Source organism: Oncorhynchus clarkii, chromosome 1 (genome assembly GCF_045791955.1).
Source record: "Oncorhynchus clarkii lewisi isolate Uvic-CL-2024 chromosome 1, UVic_Ocla_1.0, whole genome shotgun sequence".
In the NCBI taxonomy this organism is placed as follows: domain Eukaryota; kingdom Metazoa; phylum Chordata; class Actinopteri; order Salmoniformes; family Salmonidae; genus Oncorhynchus; species Oncorhynchus clarkii.
The window spans coordinates 53,515,882-53,538,407 of NC_092147.1; the positions used below are offsets into that span (position 1 = coordinate 53,515,882).

The following is a 22,526-nucleotide window of genomic DNA, read 5'->3' on the forward strand; positions in this document are numbered from 1 at the left end:
CTGGGATCGAAGGTTCACCTTCCAACAGGATAACAACCCTAAGCACACAGCCAAGACAATGCAGGAGTGGCTTCGGGAGAAGTCTCTGAATGTTCTTGAGTGGCCCAGCCAGAGCCCGGACTTGAAATCAATTGAACATCTGTGTAGAGAATCTGAAATTAGCTGTGCAGCGACGCTTCCCATCCAATCTGACAGAGCTTGAGAGGATCTGCAGAGAAGAATTGGAGAAACTCCCCAAATACAGGTGTGCCAAGCTTGTCGCGTCAAAAACAAGAAGACTCGAGGCTGTAATCACTGCCAATAGTGCTTCAACAAAGTACTGAGTAAAGGGTCTGAATACTAATGTAAATGTGCTAGTTTTTATATTTATACATTTGTTTAAAAAAAAATTTCACCTGTTTATGCTTGTTCATTATGGGGTATTGTGTGTAGATTGATAATACATTTTTTTAAAATCCATTTTAGAATAAGGCTGTAATGTAACAAAATGTGGAAAAAGTCCAGGGGTCAGAATACTTTCCAAATACACTGTCTCTCTCTAATTGCTTGGAGCTGAACTGATGGTGTTTTTACAGTCTTTACCCTGAATAAAAGGTGTTATGTTTGGGGCGAATCCAATGCATCACATTACAACGTCTACCCTCCATATTATCAAGCATAGTGGTGGCTACATCATGTTATCGATTCTAGATTAGACTACCACATTGCTCTTTCCCGGCTACCCGGATTAAGCACTAAATAAACTTCAGTTAGTGCTAAACACGGCTGCTAGAATCTTGACTAGAACCAAAACAACGTATCATATTACTCCTGTACTAGCCTCTATACACTGGCTTCCTGTTAACGCTAGTTTCTGATTTCAAGGTTTTACTACTAACCCACAAAGCACTACATGGGCTTGCCCTTACATATCTTTCCAATTTGATTCTGCCGTACATACATACACATACGCTACGGTCACAAGACGCAGGCCTCCTTATTGTCCCTAGAATTTCGAAGCAAACAGCTTGGAGGCAGGGCTTTCTCCTATAGAGCTTTTATGGAATGGTCTGCCTATCCATGTGAGACTCGGTTTCGACCTTTAAGTCTTTATTGAAGACCCATCTCTTCAGTAGGTCCTATGATTGAGTGTAGTCTGGTCCATGGGTGTGAAGGTGAATGGAAAGGCACTGGAGTGACGAAACACCCTTGGCAAAGTAGGTGGGGTTATATCCTGCCTGGTTGGCCCTGTCCGAGGGTATCGTCGGACGGGGCCACAGTGTCTCCCGACCCCTCCAGTCTCAGCCTCCAGTATTTATGCTGTAATAGTTTGTGTCACAGGACTAGGATCAGTCTGTTACATCTGGAGTATTTCTCCTGTCTAATCCGGTGTCCTGTGTGAATTTAAGTATGCTCCCTCTCTCCCTTTCTCTCTCTCTCCGTTTCTCTCTTTTCTCTCTTCTCTCGGAGGACCTGAGCTCTAAGACCATGCCTCAGGACTACCTGGCCTGATGACTCCTTGCAATCCCCAGTCCACCCGCTGTCCCCAGTCCACCCGCTGTCCCCAGTCCACCCGCTGTCCCCAGTCCACCCTAGTCCACCTGCTGCTGCTCCATTTTAAACTGTTCTGCATGTGGCTATGGAAACCTGACCTGTTCACCGGACGTGCTACCTTGTCCTGAACATGCTGTTTTCGTCTCTCTCTCTCTTTACCGCACCTGCTGTCACTAACTTTGAATGATCAGCTATGAAAGGCCAAATTACATTTACTCCTGATGTGCTGACCTGTTGCACCCTCTACAACCACTGTGATTATTATTATTTGACCCTCTTGTCCATCTATGAACGTTTGAGCATCTTGGCCATGTACTGTTATAATTTCCAGCCGGCTCAGCCAGAAGAGGACTGGCCACCCCTCATGGCCTGGTTCCTCTCTAGGTTTCTTCCTAGGTTTTGGCCTTTCTAGGGAGTATTTCCCGTGCTTCTACACCTGCATTGCTTGCTGTTTGGGGTTTTAGGCTGGGTGTCTGTATAGCACTTTGTATAGCACATCGTCTGATGTAAAAAGGGCTTCATAAATACATTTGACTGATTGATTGATTGAGGATCAGGCGACGAGTGGCTAATCTGCCCTTGCCTTCCATTCTGCTAGCTAACGTTCAATCGCTGGAAAATATATGGGACGAACTGAAAGCATGTATATCCTACCAACGGGACATTAAAAACTGTAATATATTTTGTTTCATCAAGTCGTAGCTTGAAACGACGACATTAAGAACATACAGCTGCCGGGTTATACACTTCATCAGCAGAACAGAACAGCAGCCTCTGGTAAGACATGGGGCGGGGACCTTTTTTAAAAATGATTTATTACGAAAAACACAAACAATATAGCATCAAGGCATGATCAAACATGTATCAGTCTTTCCGCAACAGAGCCTTCCTTATATGTGAGGGTGTATGTGCATGATAGTGATATAAAATGTATGTCGTAGTTTCCTTTTTCATGATCACAATCTTGTGAAACCCGAAGCCCCCCCCCTCTAGCACTATTACATGTATGTGGATGTTCTTGTATGTGTTTATTTGAATGAGAGCGTGTGTATATGCATGTGTACAAACACCACATCAGCCTCAGGCAAACCGGCATTAGTTGTAAAACACTGCCACTTAGTGTCATTCAAATGTACATTGATTGTTTTATTTTGACTTTTTTTTCCCTTTATCTTTTGACCATCATTCTCTCTCTCACACAGCAACTCCACTCCCACTTGTCTCCAATTCTACATACCAACCCTCAGCTTCCCTCAGCCCATCCCATCTATCTCTGCTAGCCACCCACTTCAGGTTTCTACACAACACATATCTTTCAACTATGCTATGATGTTTAACGTACAATTTCAATCTATCTAATCGAATAGAATCTACAGATTGTGTGTTAAAGATAAATAATTTTACTAAGAGTGTTATATTAGTAGTAGCATATTAGTAGATCTCCTAACAGTACTATTTCTAGGGTAAATTTTAGATCAGTGCTATGAATTTTCAGCCATTCCTGAACCTGAGACCAGAAACAGTTTTCCTGAGGGCAATACCAAAGTAAATGGTCTATTGATTCTGTATCCTCACAACAAAATCTGCAGAGCTTCGATGATTTTATGCCCCAAATATTCAACATTTTGTTGGTGGCAAGAATTCTATATAATAATTTTAGCTGAAAAGTCTTGAAAGTCTTGAAGTCTTGAATCTTGCATTGCATTATATACACTGCTCAAAAAAATAAAGGGAACACTTAAACAACACAGTGTAACTCCAAGTCAATCACACTTCTGTGAAATCAAACTGTCCACTTAGGAAGCAACACTGATTGACAATAGATTTCACATGCTGTTGTACAAATGGAATAGACAACAGGTGGAAATTATAGGCAATTAGCAAGACACCCCCAATAAAGGAGTGGTTCTGCAGGTAGTGACCACAGACCACTTCTCAGTTCCAATGGTTCCTGGCTGATGTTTTGGTCACTTTTGAATGCTGGCGGTGCTTTGACTCTAGTGGTAGCATGAGACGGAGTCTACAACCCACACAAGTGGCTCAGGTAGTGCAGGTCATCCAGGATGGAACATCAATGCGAGCTGTGGCAAGAAGGTTTGCTGTGTCCGTCAGCGTAGTGTCCAGAGCATGGAGGCGCTACCAGGAGACAGGCCAGTACATCAGGAGACATGGAGGAGAGCATGGAGGCGCTACCAGGAGACAGGCCAGTACATCAGGAGACATGGAGGAGGGCAACAACCCAGCAGCAGGACCGCTACCTCCGCCTTTGTGCAAGGAGGAGCAGGAGGAGCACTGCCAGAGCCCTGCAAAATGACCTCCAGCAGGCCACAAATGTGCATGTGTCTGCTCAAACGGTCAGATACAGACTCCATGAGGGTGGTATGAGGGCCCGACGTCCACAGGTGGGGTCGTGCTTACAGCCCAACACCGTGCAGGATGTTTGGCATTTGCCAGAGAACACCAAGATTGGCAAATTCACCACTGGCGCCCTGTGCTCTTCACAGATGAAAGAAGGTTCACACTGAGCACGTGACAGAGTCTGGAGACGCCGTGGAGAACGTTCTGCTGCCTGCAACATCCTCCAGCATGACCGGTTTGGCGGTGGGTCAGTCATGGTGTGGGGTGGCATTTCTTTGGGGGGCCGCACAGCCCTCAATGTGCTCGCCAGAGGTAGCCTGACTGCCATTAGGTAACGAGATGAGATCCTCAGACCCTTGTGAGACCATATGCTGGTGCGGTTGGCCCTGGGTTCCTCCTAATGCAAGACAACGCTAGACCTCATGTGGCTGGAGTGTGTCAGCAGTTCCTGCAAGAGGAAGGCATTGATGCTATCGACTGGCCCAACCGTTCCCCAGACCTGAATCCAATTGAGCACATCTGGGACATCATGTCTTGCTCCATCCACCAACGCCACGTTGCACCACAGACTGTCCAGGGGTTGGCGGATGCTTTAGTCCAGGTCTGGGAGGAGATCCCTCAGGAGACCATCCGCCACCTCATCAGGAGCATGCCCAGGCGTTGTAGGGAGGTCATACAGGCACATGGAGGCCACACACACTACTGAGCCTCATTTTGACTTGTTTTAAGGACATTACATCAAAGTTGGATCATCCTGTAGTTTCCACTTTAATTTTGAGTGTGACTCCAAATCCAGACCTCCATGGGTTGATAAATTTGATTTCCATTGATAATATTTGTGTGATTTTGTTGTCAGCACATTCAACTATGTAAATAAAAAAATTATTTATTAAAAATATTTCATTCATTCAGATCTAGGATGTGTTAATTTAGTGTTCCCTTTATTTTTTGAGCAGTGTAATTCTAAATGAATAATAATCACATTTTTTTTTTCATAACAATATTTTGGAGATGATTTTGTTTTCAAATAATGTAAAATTAACAAGAAAAGGTCCAATCTTGAACAAGGGGTGAGACATTGTTACTAATTGGCAAATAAGGTCAGCTTGTTATTTATAATGATATATTTCTGTTTTTAGAGGGAGAGAAACCAAAAGCTTCCTTCGCCTCATGGGTCTTCCGGTCACAGCCAGCATTTGTAGCAATGTAGTTTGCACTGAGACGCATTGTCTTAGACTACTGCGCCACTCAGGCTCTATACAAATGTTACTGGTTGGTAGTAGGCTACAGTGTTACAGTAAGAGCAAAATAATCCTAACATTTCCACACCTAATTGTAGTCTAAGTTTCTCTTAGAATAAAAACCTTAGAGTAACAACAGTTTTAGTAAGAAATACTGAAGTCGTGTGTAACGGCTGTTTGAAGAAGAGGACCAATGTGCAGCGTCGTACATGTTCATGATTTTTAATAGAACTGAACACTAGAACAAAAAATAACAAAGCAGAACAAACGAAACAGTTCTGTCTGGTGCAGACACACAAAACAGAAAATAACTACCCACAAGACACAGGTGGGAAAAGGCTACCTATGTATGGTTCTCAATCATAGACATCAGTAGACAGCTTTGGGACCCAAAAGCATAATCACTGCTCTAACTCCCCCTTGCGCTGGTCTGGAGCAATGAAGTAGTGACGCAGAGCACTGTACTAAACCACAAATTACCTCTAAATCCCGCAGCATAATTAAAAAATGTTTAGCGGAGCAACCACTGTACATGTAGTTAGGGCAGGCCTACAGAGAACATAAAAAGTAAGCCTACTGTAACAATTAAAATAAATAAATAAAGCATAGTATCCCCACAAGTGCTGAAAGCTGCTCGATATAATCTCTCTCTCTCTCTCTCTCTCTCTCTCAGACATAAACAAACAAACCATTCATATCGATTTCACATGACAGACCTTTTCTGTGAAACAGAATACCTTGTGACAAGTTGTGAAGTTGATCTCAGACTCATTGCTAATCTCCGGTTGAGGCTATTTCTTAATCTGATTGACTGAACAATTCCATTGCATGTGCTCTGCTTCATAGTTTACATTCTCTTAAGGTGGTCTGGGCTTTTGCCGCTCAGACATGCAGTCATAAACGGACACGACAGACATGGCTATAGCAGTGTTTCCCAAACCCGGTCCTCGGGACCCAAAACCGATTTTTTTTTTTTTGCTGTAGCACTACACAGCTGATTCAAATGATCAACTCATTATCAAGCTTTGATTATTTGAATCGGCTGTGTGTGTAGTGCTAGGGCAAAAACCAAAATGTGCACCCCTCGGGGTCCCCTGCCTAGTCCCACTGTTAAATTGTATTGATTCTGAGATTGAGGAACCTACATGAGTTCCTGCAGTATTGCTATGTGATCATGAGTCTGTCAGTTCGTGGTCCAGTACCTATGTTTCAAAGGTGGCATATCCTCATACACAAAGATGACAGCTCTTTCTGCCTGTGTTTATCAAGAATGGTCCACAACCCATATGACATCCAGTCAACTTGACACAACTGTGGGAAGCATTGGCGTCAACGTGGGCCAGCATTCCTGTGGAACACCTTCGACACCTTGTAGACTCCATGCCCCAACGAATTAAGGCTGTTCTGAGGGCAAAAGAGGGTTGAGTGCAACTCAACATTAGAAAAGTGTTCTTCTTGTTTTGTACACACAGTGACTGACAGGAGGCGCTGTTTTGAAGCCACTGCACCTCCATCTTGGCACTCCTCCACCATGGTAAATATTTTATAATTACATTTTAATTGTCACATACTTTGTAAACAACCGGGGTAGAATTACAGTGAAATGCTTACTTACGGGCCCTTCCCAACAATGCAGCATCAGTTTGTGGTGGTAAATAGACAGCTACGAAAAATATAGATGAAAACTCTCTATAGCTTATCATGAAGTATTCTAACTCAGGCCAGCAGAACCTTGAGACTTCCTTAATATTAGAGATCGTGCCAATATGGCCTCCCATAGCATAAGCAATCCAGGGATTATATACATAATTGATGTAAACAGGGTAAGAAAACTGTATGTACAGTTGCGTGTCTGTCTTATGTCGAACTAGTGCTAGTTTCTATAACTAGACAGCATAGGGTGCCAAAGGTCCCATAACATGATTTTATTTAACTAGGCAAGTCAGTTAAGAACAAATTCTTATTTACAATGACGGGCTACCTCAGCTAAACCCGACGACACTGCGCCAATTGTGCACCGCCCTTTGGGACTCTCAATCATGGCCAGATGTGATACAGCCTGGAATTGAACCAGAGTCTGTAGTGACACCTCCAGCACTTAGATGCAGTGCCTTAGACCACTGCGCCAACTCGGGAGCCCCCAGTGATCAGTACTGCCCACAAAATCTATGCAAATCCATGAAAAAACACTGGGCAAACACACCATTGTTCTACAGTGAAAACCTTTATTAATCATATTCATATATGCTTTATAATAACTTTGTTTATTCCATTGCCGTTACCCTTCTCGTCCATGTATTTGCTTAATGTTTGGTATCTGTAATATATTTATATTTTCATTGGTGGTACATAAATACATACAGAAGAGGCTGGGACAGGCCTTTCGTTCCTACAGTATTAACACTATTAGCTCACACCTCTTCCTTCTCATATTCATCCCCTTTCTCCTCCCCCTCTTTTTGCTCTTCCTCCCCTCAGCTCATGATGGAGGTATAGGACTTAAATAACCTCACCAGGCCTTCTAGATTAATCAATCAATCAATTATTACATATGACCCTCTCCACAATTAATATTACCTGCACGTCCCCATAATGAATTATGAACACATACTGAAAAAGAGACATGAGAGAGAAAGAAAGTGAGAGATCAAGAGAGGGAAATAAATAAATATGTACATGACTACATAGTATAAGACTCGTTATGAGATGAGGCTGGTGTGTTGGTACATTAAAAAGGTGCATTTAACAAACATACTCATACTGAAAAAACATGGAAGAGAGAGAGAGAGAGTTGATGTGTTGGTACATTAAAAAGGTTAATTTGACAAATACACTCATTCATAAAAACATGAGACAGAGAGAGATAGAAAGAGAGAGACAGCTGGAAAGGGGGAGAGAGAGGGAGTGTGCAATAGAGAGAGAATGAGATGGAGAAAGAGCGAGAGAAAGTGAGCGCGAAAGCGAGAGATCAAGAGAGAGGGAAATATACATTTGTATGTTCAGGACTATATAGTATAAGAGTCGTTATGAGACGAGGCTGGTGTGTTGGTACATTAAAAAGGTGCATTTAAAAAACGCACACAGGTTTTGTTCTTCTATCCTCGTGGGGACCTAAAATTGATTTCCATTAAAAATCATATTTTCCTTAACCCAAAATCTAACTCCTAACCGCTAACACTAAATTTAACCCTAACCTTAAACCTAACATAGCCTTTGTTCTCATGGGGACATGGGAAGTGTCCCCCCGGTGGACAATTTTCCTTATTTTACTGTCATGGAGACTTTTGGGGATTTTAGAGCCCCACAAGGATAGAAGAACCAACCCACCCCCACCCCCCTACATTCACACTCATACAAACACGCATTCACCCAACAGCTACAAGATATGGAGCAGACATACAGTCAAATACCTCCCCCATCACAGTGAATAAGAATATACCATACCACAAACTACAAAACATTGAGATTCTCCTCAAATGCAAGTAGTGTGCAAAACGAACTGAGCTGGGCATCGACGACGTACGCTTGAAATGGAGTAACAAACTGAATTCCAACAACAGTGCTTCTTTTATATTTTAGTATTTATACATATATTTCAGCCCCAACTTTGTAAAACTAGAATTAATTATCTATATACAGTAACTGTAGCCACTCACGTTAGACAACAGTGCTCTAGTAAAGACGGCTTTTGAGGAAGAGGGGGAGAATGAGGAGGAGGGATAGGTTTTGTTTGTAAGAGTTCACACATTATTTTGAGATATCGTAAATTTACACACAATATTAGATGAGAATAGGTAATTTCCTTCTTTTCACAACTAAAACATAAACACATACTCAGGAGATGGCATGGTACACTAATATACAATATCTACTGTTGCTCAACGTGTTAGCGTATGGATTTATTACAAGGTTAAAGTCTAAGGATATGTATTCATGTGTGACTTTAGATGAGTGTGTATGTGTGTGTGTGTGTATTTGCTCACCCACATGCATTTATGTATGTGTGAACTGTACTACCGTGTTTGTGTATTTGTATCAGTATAATACTTCAACCTAGTACAACCCATCCACATTCTTGCAGATAATCCATACGTCTTCAGTTGGTCAGTCAAAGTCTCTGTCCCTGTCTTGGTTGATTATCAGTTGTGTAAGGGTTGTCTGTCTCTGCTGGGGTTCTACGGGCTCAGTGATAAGGGAGTAGTGTGGGGTAGAGACGCTCGATAGGGCTAGGACTATGAGCAGGACGGACAACAAAGACACACGTATTTACATATCATTGGCAGATACAGTATATATTATAAACTAGAGGGTAAGGTGTGGAATATTACAGTGTGAACGTGCAAGTGTGAATGGAGTGGAGGCATCTAGTTCCATAGCTATCCATTTCTCCTCCTCTTCCCTCCTTTCTCCCCCTCTCTCTCTCTCTTTCTTCTCTCTCCCACAGCCATCTGGGGATGATGGGTAAAAAGCTGGAGAGTGATGAGCGGTGAACACACACACTAGGAAACACACCTGGGGGGGGGGGGGGAGATAAAAAGGGGACATGGTTAGGGTGTGAAAAATCAAATTGTTTATGCACAGACATTTCAATTTAGGACCCATTTCCTCTGTAGTCCCACAATAGCACAGCGAGGACATATATTACATTTCCATGCCAATCAAGCCTGTTGGAATCATATTAACCTCTTTGATCTCTAGGGGCGCTATTTCATTTTTGGATAAAAAACGTTCCCGTTTTAAGCGCAATATTTTGTCACGAAAAGATGCTCGACTATGCATATTCTTGACAGTTTTTGAAAGAAAACACTCTGAAGTTTCAGAATCTGCAAAGATATTGTCTGTAAGTGCCCCAGAACTCATTCTACAGGCGAAACCAAGATGATGCATCAACCAGGAAATGATCAGAATTTCTGAAGCTCTGTTTTCCATTGTCTCCTTATATGGCTGTGATTGCGCAAGGAATGAGCCTACACTTTCTGTCGTTCCCCCAAAGTGTTAGCAGCATTGTGACGTATTTGTAGGCATATCATTGGAAGATTGACCATAAGAGACTACATTTTCCAAGTGTCCGCCTGGTGTCCCTGCGTCGAAATTGGAGCGTAAAGCCAGGTGCAATTATTTTTCCATTTGAGAGCAAGGAGAAACCAGGCTTCCACGAAGGATATATCATTGAAGAGATATGTGGAAAAACACCTTGAGGATTGATTCTAAACCACGTTTGCCATGTTTCAGTCGATATTATGGAGTTAATTTGGAAAAAAGTTCGCGTTTTGAGGGCTGAATTTTCGTTTTTTTTTTTTTTTTTTTTTTTTTTTTTGGTAGCCAAATGTGATGTACAAAACGGAGCTATTTCTAATACACAAAGAATCTTTTTGGAAAAACGGAGCATCTGCTATCTAACTGAGAGTCTCCTCATTGAAAACATCAGAAGTTCTTCAAAGGTAAGTTATTTTATTTGAAGGCTTTACTTGTTTTTGTGATAGTTGCCTGCTAAATGCTAACGCTAATGCTAACGCTAAATGCTACGCTAGCTAGCTACTGTTACACAAATGATTGTTTTCCTATGGTTGAAAAGCATATTTTGAAAATCTGAGATGACAGTGTTGTTAACAAAAGGCTAAGCTTGAGAGCTAGCATATTTATTTCATTTCATTTGCGATTTTCATGAATAGTTAACGTTGCGTTATGGTAATGAGCTTAGGTCTATAAATAGAATCCCGGATCCGGGTTTGGTCGTCGCAACAGGTTAAATTAAATAGGACATGATAGTTTTATGCAAAGTGGCCCCCACTGCTAATTGAAACCATAGATACGTTTTTGGGAGCCAAAATGTAGTTTGTCAGTGAGGGCAGTTTCACTGTATTTTGGATCACTTACCTATGGATGTTTTAGGCATTCCCAGCTTCTGTGCGAGAAGAGAAGGGGAGAGGTATAGAGCCAGTGGGGGAGAGAGAAAAATAGAGATTGTTTTAGCAAAAATACACTGATAAGTGGTGTGTGTAGTATCTATAACAACCAGCATTGTGTGTCACATGAGTGTAGTATGCCAATGATACTTCTGCAATTAACCTCTCTCTCTCTCACTCACTCACTCACTCACTCACTCGGTTGTCTGGTTCCATTAAAACCTACACAGTGATCCCATTCCCCAACGGGGTTGTTTGCGTAAAGATAGAGTTCTATCAAGAACCATTTTCATCTGAAGAACCCCTTTTGGAAGAAAGCATTGTTTGGCGATTATTTGGGAAGAAAGAACAGTTCTACATAGAACCGTTCAGAATAAGCTTTTTATAGTAAATGTTTTTCTGTTAAATAGTGCCTGAGCATTAGTGGTTAGTGTTTAAACTTCAACATTAGGAGTGGGTAATCTGTTAAATGTGAAACGATAGGATGTTTAAATGTTTAAAACTGTACCTATAAGGGAATATTTGTGCATGTATCTGGTATTACATTAATCATATACAGTACTTTTTTTAACTAGGCAAGTCAGTTAAGAACCAATTCTTATTTTCAATGACAGTGGGTTAACTACCTGTTCAGGGGCAGAACGACAGATTTTTACCTTGTCAGCTCGGGGATTTGAACTTGCAACCTTTCAGTTACCATTCCAACGCTCTAACCACTTGGCTACCCTGCGCCCCAATGCATTTGGGAAGTATTCAGACCCCTTGACTTTTTCCACATTTTGTTACGTTACAGCCTTATTCTAAAATCAATTAAATATTTGTTTTGCCTCATCAATCGCATCAATTTTTGCCTCCACAAATTTATACTTAAAAAAAACGTTAAATATTACATTTACATAACTTTTCAGACCCTTTACCCAGTACTTTGTTGAAGCACCTTCGGCAGCGAATACAGCCTTGAGTCTTCTTGGGTATGACACTACAAGCTTGGCACTCCTGATTTGGGTAGTTTCTCCCAATCTTCTCTGCAGATCCTTTCAAGCTCTGTCAGTTTGGATGGGTAGCATCGCTGCACAGCTATTTTCAGGTCTCTCCAGATCGGGTTCAAGTTCGATCGGGTTCAAGTCCAGGCTCTGGCTGGACCACTCAAGGACATTCAGAGACTTTTCCCAAAGCCGCTCCTGCATTGTCTTGGGTGTGTGCTTAGGGTCATTGTCCTGTTGGAAGGTGAACCTAAGCCCCAGTCTGAGGTCCTGAGCACTCTGGACCAGTCTCCCATTCCCTGCCGCTGAAAAATATCCCCACAGCATGATGCTGCCATCACCATGCTTCACCGTAGGGATGGTGTCAGGTTTCCTTCAGACATGACGCTTGGCATTCAGGTCAAAGAGATCAATATAAAAAATTGTACCAGATAATCTTGTTTCTCATGGTCTGAGAATCCTTTAGGTGCCTGTTGGAAAAACTCCAAGCGGGCTGTCATGTTTATTTTACTGAGGAGTGGCTTCCGTCTGCCACTCTACCATAAAGGCCTGATTGGTGTGTGTGTGTGTGTGTGTGTGTGTGTGTGTGTGTGTGTGTGTGTGTGTGTGTGTGTGTGTGTGAGAGAGAGAAATTGCAGAAGTCTCATTGAAACACATAATACACTTTTTTTCTTCTTATCATTATTCTTTAAAAAATTATTCAAACTCTGTCAACTTGATTGTTGATCATTGCTAGACAGCCATTTGATTTTCAGGCCAATTTAAGTCAAAACTGTAAGTAGGCCACTCAGGAACATTCAAAGTTGTCTTGGTGAGAAACTCCAGTGTAGATTTGACCTTGTGTTTCGGTTATTGCCCTGCTGAAAGGTGAATTTGTCTCCCAGCATCTGTTGGATGCTCCTCGGAGTAGAGGACCTTGTGCATTTCAGGTTAAATAACAACCTAATGTTTATATCCCAGGACAAATTAGCTAGCAACAGCAAGCTAACTAGCGAAATTGCCATAAATGTTTAATGCTTTTCGACCTGTCCCCAAATTTATGTCATTGGTTAAGAGTTTGTTTTGATATATTTAACTTGCGTGTTGTTTTCTCATTTCGGGGGACAAAATAAATGTATGCACTATGGCTCACGCATGCAGCTGGTTCTGGTTCCGTGTAAGTCGCTAGTGGTCATCCAAAGTGATGCAACAGTGACAATAGTGCGCTCCTAGCTTGCCTGAGAACTGCTGTATTCACTGGTATTCATTTTCCCAGTCGGGTCGGATTTTCCCACTACATTTTGTGGTGTGCACAATAAGTGACGGGTTTTCTCAGTGATGTTACTAGCTAACTATTATAGCTAGGAGTCAGAAGGACAAAGGATTGAATGCATGCCAAAGCCAATGTTATTTTCTATGAATGGAGAGCTATGATAGTCAAAATTACACTTTTACAATCAATACACACCTTCATAGCCATAGCTCTCAAGAATCAAGACAAGGAGCCATGCCCATAATATTATTAGCTAGCTAGCTAGTATAGGAGTCAGAGAAAGGCAAAGGACTTGCCAAATCCAAGGTTATTTTCCATAAAGAGCTATGACAGTCAAAATTCTTCCTTTTTTATGCAAGTGTGATAACTAATGTACTAAAGCTATCATCATTTTCAGTGGTGATTAAAGCATGTAAATCTTGTAAATCAAAGCCACCACACAACGCATCACTAAACAATACATTCATTGCAGTATAATGGTGACAAACGATGCCCATAAACTATTAGGGCCTACATAAAGCTGACCACACCTTACCACTGCTACACCTGGCTATCAGCAGAGACTTGTCTGGCAGCGAGACAGTTCATTCAGACTCATTTACTGCCTTTAAAAAAAACATAGCTGATATGGCTGACTTGTTTAAACAAATGTGGTTTCTACAGACAATTGAGATGAACAAACTATGACATAAGGAGACGACGAGTGGATTAGAGGCAATCCATAATTTCGATTAAGACATTAATGGGAGAGTTAGGACGTACGTAGTCAATAACTATTTGTTCAGCACTTTTGAAATGTACAGCGACAGAATTCAGAACATTGGCCGTTATTATGGGCCGACATTTCTCATTATTTCTCTTCATATGACAAGGGTTGAAAAGGATTTGTCAGTAGATTGTCAACTTGATTCATGATGATGACTGCTAGCTTGCTAGCTAAGATTTTGAAAGAATGATGTTGATCAGTCCAATCAAAGCTACTCTAGATATAACGTGATTTAACATCATTTTATCTGTGCCCAATGACCTTGAGCCTCTTGGATGGGCACTTCTAATGTAACTCTATGGCAGCACCAAAGAGGCTAGAATTGTAGAGCTCTCCCCGTAAATTCTGAGGTGATGTAGTGTCCTCATGAGTGACAGAACACTGAGCCAATCACGGCGCAACTATAGAACATTACCAAGCTCCGTATATTCCGCTGGCTCCCCCACCACCACAAAAAGCACTAACCTAGGCTGAAACACCTCCATTTTGGAGCTGCCTTAGTCAAGAGGGCAAAAAAGAGACAATGTTTGTATGATATATCTATTTATTTATTTTTTACATTGTTTGCAAACTGTTTTGTGACACGTATTATTCCAAAAATAACATGCAAAACAGGCCAATATATATATATATATATATATATATACACATTTTCATTGACAAAAATCCATTGAGACATTATCAATAGATCCGTGATTCCATCCAGCCTACCTCAATCGATTTTGGAAGATTGAAAAATGGACACTGTTTTCTTTTGTAGCTGCTATTGAATACAGATCGCCCAGTGATCAATTTGATCGCTTATTAACGTTTACAAATACCTAAAGTTGGGTTATAAAAGTAGGTTGAAGTGTTTTGTCAAAGAATATAGGCAACTTATATAATTTTTAAACATGACGTTGCGTGTTGGAAGAGAGCTTTTTTCGTGATGCAGACAGGCTATACAAATGGATATTTTGGGCATTCATGGACGGATTTAATCGGGAAAAAGACCAATTTGTGATGTTTATGGGACATATAGGAGTGCCAACAAAGAATATCATCAAAGGTAATGAATGTTTTATATTTTATTTCTGCGTTTTTGTGTAGCGCCGGCTACGCTAATTATTTTGTTTACGTTGCCTTCAGGCATTTTGGGGTGTTGCATGCTATCAGATAATAGCTTCTCATGCTTTCGCCGAAAAGCATTTTAAAAATCTGACTTGTTGGCTAGATTCACAACGAGTGTAGCTTTAATTCAATACCCTACATGTATATTTTAATGAACGTTTGAGTTTTAACGAGTACATTTAGCGTAGCGCATTTGCATTTCCAGGTGCCTACTTGAGACGTCTGCGTCTCAAGTAGGAGCAAGAAGTTAACATATAATCCGGGGAGGGGCCAGCTGTATCATCTGTATTATCATAAGACTGTATCATCTGCATATAAATGGATGAGAGAGCTTCCTAATGCCTGAGCTATGTTTTTGATGTAAATTGAGAAGAGCGTGGGGCCTAGGATCGAGCCTTGGGGTACTCCCTTGGTGACAGGCAGTGTCTGAAACGGCAGATTTTCTGACTTTATACACTGCACTCTTTGAGAGAGGTAGATAGCAAACCAGGCCAAAGACCCCTCAGAGACACCAATACTCCTTAGCCGGCCCAAATAATGGAGTGGTCTACCATATCAAAAGATTTGGCCAAGTCAATAAAAATAGCAGCACAACATTGCTTAGAATCAAGGGCAATGGTGATGACATTGAGGACCTTTAAATTTGAAGTGACACAAACATAACCTGAGCGGAAACCAGATTGCATACCAGAGAGAATACTATAGACATCAAGAAAGACAGTCAGTTTTTCCAACATGTTTGATATACAGGGCAAAATAGAAATAGGCCTATAACATAAGATCAGCTTGATATCCCCTTTAAATAAAGGATGCACAGTGGCTGCCTTCCAAGCAATGGGAACCTCCCCAGAGAGGAGAGACAGGTTAAAAAGGTCAGAAATAGGCTTGGTGATGATAGGGGCAGCAACCTTAAAGAAGAAAGGGTCTAAACCATCTGACCCAGATTTTCTGGGGGGGGAGGGGGGGAGTCAAGTTTAAGCATGTCCCATTTTAAGTCACCTATCAGGACAAATTCAGACTTAGTGCAAGGGGCCAGGAGAGAGCTTAGGGCAGGTAGGGTATAGGCCGGGGCTGATGGAGGATGATAACACCCAGCAACAGTCAAAGTAGAGCTATTTTAAAGTGTATTGCTTAAAACCAGTCAATCAAATTGTTTGGGGACAGACTTGGTGGAGACAACCAAGCACTGAAGGTGATCCTTGGTAAAGATTGCCACTCTCCGACCTTTGGAAGATCTGTCTTGCCAAAAAAGGTTATAACCAGAAAGTTTAGCATCAGTATCCAAAACACGTCTCCAACATATTGGAGCTGTGAACCCACACTTTCAATTGATCCATTTTAGGTAATAACCTTCTAGTGTTAATGTGCAGAAAACCCAGGCTTTTACGAGAGCAGAAATCAATGAAGCAGATATCAGAATTTGGGCTAGCAACAGTAGATAGGCCAGGGTGTACATGCACATTTCCAGATATCATCAACAGTAATACAATCAAGGCACTGCAGAGGACAGGGAGAGCTCTGCAGTGTTGATTTATGACATTTGAATGTTCATTAGATGGCAACATGATGCTACTGTACAGCAAATTTCATCAGGTAACATGAATACAAAGCCGGCGAGAGGTGGTTAGAATAGGATGGGAGGCCAAAAGTCTGTGTAACCAATAGAGAGTCAGAGTCCTGAGTGTGGGACCAAACATAGCCTGTCCCACAGGTTGGGTAAATAAAAAAGTTAATTGTCAGCAATGCATGCAGGAGTCATAAGGAAAATAACAAAATGCACAAGGAAAAATATATAACGACATGGGGCTAGCCATTGTAAGTTCAGAGTCACTCGCCCCAACAGTGCCTGTGTCCTGGAGGTGAGCGAAAGCTCGGTAGAGAGGGGGGAGTGTGGTGGGGGTACCTGTACCAGACAGGGGGAGACAAGCCAGGGCAGATGGTGAACAGATCGCCAGGTAGAATCCAAGCAGCAGTGTAGCAGGCAACGGGAGTAGGTGTCACACCCACTTCGGAGAAGCTTTTATTTCTGGAGGCAGATTTCTTGTATAAAATGTCAGTGGATGGTCTCTGAACAGTGGGAGAGAGCTTCAAAGGCCTCTGGATTTGGGTGGGGTAACCTGTGAGACTCCTGACATTTGTTGGGCTCAAAGGCATCAACACCTCTCACTTCACACCTCAGTGCTAACTGAAGTTGTATCTGGTCTGTCTCAGTTCCAGGTTGGAAGGTGTCCTCAGGTGCTGTTTGTTTGCCAGAGCGCCCTCTGTTTTGCCAGGGAAAAGGAATCCTTGGTAGTTGTAATCCTTCCAGGTAATTTTGTCCAAAATTAGGTTGTAGGTTTGGAGTTTTGAATCTGGAGTGAAGGTTATGCTGTGAAGGGTAGTAAGTATCCTGTATAAGTCCCTGTCGTAAAATCCAAGTTTATCTAACTTCAAATCATTTCTTTGGTAAAACAACATGCTGAAAAATGTTAGAGCTCACACGCAGCAGTGTCTCTCTCTCTCTCTCTCTCCCTTCCTATGTCTCACGTTATCTACCTTTCTGGCTGACAACGTAAATATTTGTCACGCCCTGGTCTTAGTATTTTGTGTTTTCTTTATTATTTTGGTCAGGCCAGGGTGTGACATGGGTTTATTTATGTGGTGTGTTTTGTCTTGGGGTTTTCGTAGGTATTGTGATTGTGGCTTAGTGGGGTTCTCTAGCAAAGTCTATGGCTGTCTGGAGTGGTTCTCAATCAGAGGCAGGTGTTCGTGGGTGATTGTTCCTGTCTCTGTGTTTGTTGTCACCAGATAGGCTGTATAGGTTTTCACGTTACGTTTGTTGTTTTTGTATTGTTCGTTTTTCTTCGTCATTAAAACATGTATCAAGAATACCACGCTGCATTTTGGTCCGACTCTCCTTAACCTAAAGAAAACCGTAACAATATTATAACATGTATAAAAAATGTGTACCTTTTCTGAAGACATTGTTGCTCAAATGGAATTGAGTTATCTTCAATCTTGTCCGTAACTGTTATCGCACAGTCTCAAATTTCCCGACACTTTTGGGTTGTCACTAGATAACACAGCCACAAAGTCTCCGAGCGGATGTTGATGCTACTTCATCCCAGCTGCGAATAACAATGAGAGCTGGGGTTTCTTGGATACCATGTTCAAATCAACAACAACAAATACTGCATTCTTGCCAGAGGGGTCTTCAAAAACACCTATACACACATAGTTACGCAGTTCATGTTTAATTGCTTTGTTGCAAACAGGATACATGTTTTGGAATAATTGTATTCTGTACAAGCTTCTTTCTTTTCACTCTGTCATTTAGGGTTAGTATTGCGTTAGGAAGGAAGCCTGTATCTTTGTAGTGACTGGGTGTATTGACACACCATCCAAAGCCTAATGAATAACTTCACCATGCTCAAAGGGATACGCAGCATCTGCTTTTCTTGATATTACAAATCTACCAATCGGTATCCTTCTTTGCGAAACATTAAAAAATCCTCCCTAGTCTTTGTGGTTGAATCTATGCTTGAAATTCACTACTCGATTGAGGGACCTTACAGGTATGTGTGGGGTTCTAGAGATGGTGAAGTCATTCAAAAATCACATGAACCACTATTATAGAACTATCATGCAACTTATTATGCATGGACTCACTCCTGAACTTATTTAGGCTTGCCATAACAAAGGGGTTGGATACTTATGGCCCATTTCAGCTTTTCATTTTAATTAATTTCTAAAATGTTCTACAAAGAAATGTGCACTTTGACATTATGGTGTATTGTATGTAGGTAGATAAGTGACACAAAATCTCAATGTAATCCACTTTAAATTCTCAACAAAATGTGGAAAAAGTAAAGGGGTGTGAATACTTTCTGAAGGCACGGTTCTACTTACCACATTTTATTTCTAAGAGTGTACTCTCATATATGTGTGTGTTTTAGCATGCATCCGCACATGAGTGTGTGTGTGTTGTCATGACTCTCCTGTGAGGATCCAAGGATCAGGTTACGGTGGATTAGCGTCAATATGAGAGGGTTTTATGACACCTCACGTCAATCGCAAACTTTAGGCAGCCGATGATTCCTTTTGGGGTCTAATGTGGGCGAATGGAATGTCTCTTTGTGTTACAGAAGAGTTTGCCGCCTAAAAACTTCAACATCAAACAATGGACACTGGGACATTATATTTCAATATTCGAATGGAATATGGAAAATGTATGTCTATTTTGTGATGTCATTAAAATGATTATAAACACGTTATAACTAATACATTTTAACTTCAAGAGCTTTTACACTGTGTTTATTAGGTTTACATTCTTTACATTGTGTAGAAAATATCAAGGATAAAAATTATATTTTTGTGATTTTAGTTTTGTAACGAGATCATAGTAATTCTGATACCTTGCCTCGTAACTAGCCCCTCCCCAAGTAGCCCAGAGAGCATGTGTGAATGACGAACCCCCCCCCCCCCCCCCCCGTTTTACCTGAGGGTATAACAAGATTGAGTTAAGAATGAACAGACTAAAACGGACCACAGCTGCAGCGAGGTCTACGATAGTCACGACCCCGGAATGCAACATGAGGTTAAAGAAGACAAAATAACCCCTTAACAATCAATGCTATGGTCGAGTAACTGAACTGTATCTAAGAAGGTGATTTTAAGTAGGACCATCCGGTTCTTCTCTTCAAATCATTGTTTCCTACACTGCTTTCACCAATCTGGGAACATCAACACGGCTGATTAGCCGTCCTCAGGAGACCACTCTTCCAGAACGAGTGCAAGTAAACAGACACGATGGACATTGTGACCTCTTGTGGACAATCAGAGACTTACACCAGAGAACAAAAGGAGAAGGCCATCCGAAAAAAGAAGGCCCAATTGAACCCTCCTCACCAAGTGAAACCCTGCCCACGAAGGCCTGGGCCCGGCAGAGATACCCGATGAAGATCTTCAACACGTAAATACATGAATTACTTCTTGCCCAAAAGAGAGGCAGTTCGGGGCATGGTATTACGGTGACTGTGAGCATAGTTCCCAAATGTATCCAAGTGTTGCTTCTCTTTCTCTCCCTCTCTTTCTCTCTCTTTTTAACTCTCCATCTTGTGTAACAAGTGTCATATTGCGTTAGACCGCCAGGGACTTGTTGTCGTCATATTAAGTTTACAATCAATAACCTATACCGTGTGTGTGTGTATCCTATGTTATCATTTAGTGTTAGTAAATATCAAATTATCAAATCAATGTGTGGTATGGAATGATCAGTGAGACCCGGGTTTGTGCAGATCTATGACGTTCAGAACGAGAATGATATGAGGAAATTATTATTTAGTGACTGTAATGATATCCATATATTCTTTAGTTAATTCGGGAAATGGTAACTTATTAAACAACTTTTCCTTTGGTGCCCCAAATTCCTAATGAGTTAATTTTTACATGATTCATTTAATTGAGTATCAATTAAACATAGTTAGTTGATTAAATAAATAACAGTCGTCAGATTAATGATAGTCACGTCACGACAGTGTGTGTGTCTCTGTGTCCTGTTTGTGTGCTGCTTGCTTGCAGTGTATTCATAGTGTCTTCTACACTCCTTATAGGAACCGCACAGCACATTATTTGCTCCAAAATGCTCCTATTGCTCCACCATACCTTTATTTGGTTAGTTCCCTACCACTTTTGAACAAGACATTGTCAAGTAACTAGTCAAATAAAGGTATGATGGAGCAATAGTGTGTACGGGTCGTAATGGACTGCATTGACTATTCTCCAGTATTACCCTTGCTCTCGGCCAGCAGTTCCTCGGTCATGAGTCCATCCTGCCTGTTGCCCAGTACGAAGGCCAGGAAGGAGAGCATGAGGGCATTCAGGACCCCCATGATAGCCAGGATGTAAGCCCAACGCATGGAGCACGCTCCCAGGGAGTACTTGTCTGTCTGCTCACCGCACATCCTCCGCACCTCATCACTGTCCCAGCCATCAGGGTAGATTATACAGCCCATCACCAGACACACACCTGGAGGGGGTGAGGAGAGGAGGAGGGGGGAGAAGGGGTGAACGGAGGAGAGGAGTAGGAGGGGAAAGGGGATGAGAGGTGGGAGGAGATAAGAAAAATGAGGAGTAGGGGTATAGCGAAGGAAAGTAGTGGGATAAGGAGGGTTAGGAGAGATAGAGAGAATGATAGAGAAAAAACAAATATTATTTCCAGTGCTTTATTAAGTCTTTGCCCTTCTATCATCACCCTGTTTGCTATTAATGCATTCATCTATCGATCCCAGACCTCTGCTCTTCTGGGAACCACAAGAGTTTATATCTGCAAGCTCGCAGGGGGAAAGTGGATACCTAGTCAGTTGCACAACAGCAACAAGGCTGAAACGTTTTGCCAGAAGCTAAGAGTAACAGGAGGTTGATGGTATGAAATCATTCCTCTAAGTCTTTCCCTGCTTTCTTCTATATGTGTGATGGTCAGTGAACTGACAGTCCGGGCTGAGCTAGCCTGTTAGTTAGTCTTGTTCTGCTACATGACATATTCATAAACTCCATGCATAGTACACACACACACTGAAGAGACACGCAGACCATGCACAAATGTGCTGCTTTGAATTTGACTTTCACCCCTTCGCCTCTCCATCTTCAATATTAAGCAGCTACGGCTTGATCACGGTTTGGTTTTCGCCCAAGGGGAAGAATCTCCCTGATCTTCAACTTGGATGAGGTGTATGTGTGTGTGCGCGTGCTTGAGAGTGTGTGTGTGCATGCATGTGTGCGTGCGTGCGTGAGAGTGTGTTTGTGTGTGTGAGAGAGTTTGTGTGTGTGTGTGCACGCGTTAGTGTGTGTCTTTGAGTTGATGCTGTGGCAGTAGAAGAAGGTAGAAAAGGAGCTGACTGCACAGTTACCCAAAATGCATTTCAACATTAATAATACAACATGTTCCTCCACTTCCTCACCCCCACAACTTCCCTCACATCCCTTGACACTGTTTGTGTGTGTGTTTGTGTCTGTATATGGGTGTTTGTGTGTGTGTGTCTGGCTGGGTGTGTGGGTGTGTTGTCTTCATGATACAGTGTAAATGAGGATGTGTATGTGAATTTGGACTCTCATGCTCTCATCTCCTCCCTTTCCCTAAATCTTTCCTTTAGTACTTTGACCTCCTTTCATCCTCTCCTTCCTCTCACAATGATTTAGTTCTACAGAAGAGGGAAATGAACTACAACTGAGCTAGTTTGCTTCACGAGTACAGTACAGCTGCGGTCTGTAATATTCCTGAAAGACATCAGGAGGGAGAGGAGAGAGAAGGAGAGGAAGCAGAGTGTTTGTGTTTGAGAGAAATGATAATGCCAGACAGAGAGAGAGAGGATAGCGACATACAGTGTGTGAGAGAGAGGA

General features: G+C 41.9%; 1 protein-coding gene across 2 annotated transcripts in view; it reads right to left on the reverse strand.

Moving 5' to 3' along the window:
- Nucleotides 1–7,356: 7,356 nt before the first annotated feature.
- LOC139408855 (LHFPL tetraspan subfamily member 3 protein-like) overlaps nucleotides 7,357–22,526 on the reverse strand; it is a 60,586-nt gene continuing 45,416 nt past the window's right edge. The window contains exons 2-4 of one of the 2 annotated variants that reach the window (XM_071153259.1): nucleotides 20,920–21,156; nucleotides 11,010–11,034; nucleotides 7,357–9,644 (exon numbers count right to left, since the gene is read on the reverse strand). In XM_071153259.1, the coding sequence (XP_071009360.1) occupies nucleotides 11,021–11,034; nucleotides 20,920–21,156 (251 nt within the window). In that variant the 3' untranslated portion in view covers nucleotides 7,357–9,644; nucleotides 11,010–11,020. Of the gene's footprint in view, nucleotides 9,645–11,009; nucleotides 11,038–20,919; nucleotides 21,157–22,526 lie in introns of both variants that reach the window. The other variant, XM_071153251.1, reaches the window with a different exon arrangement.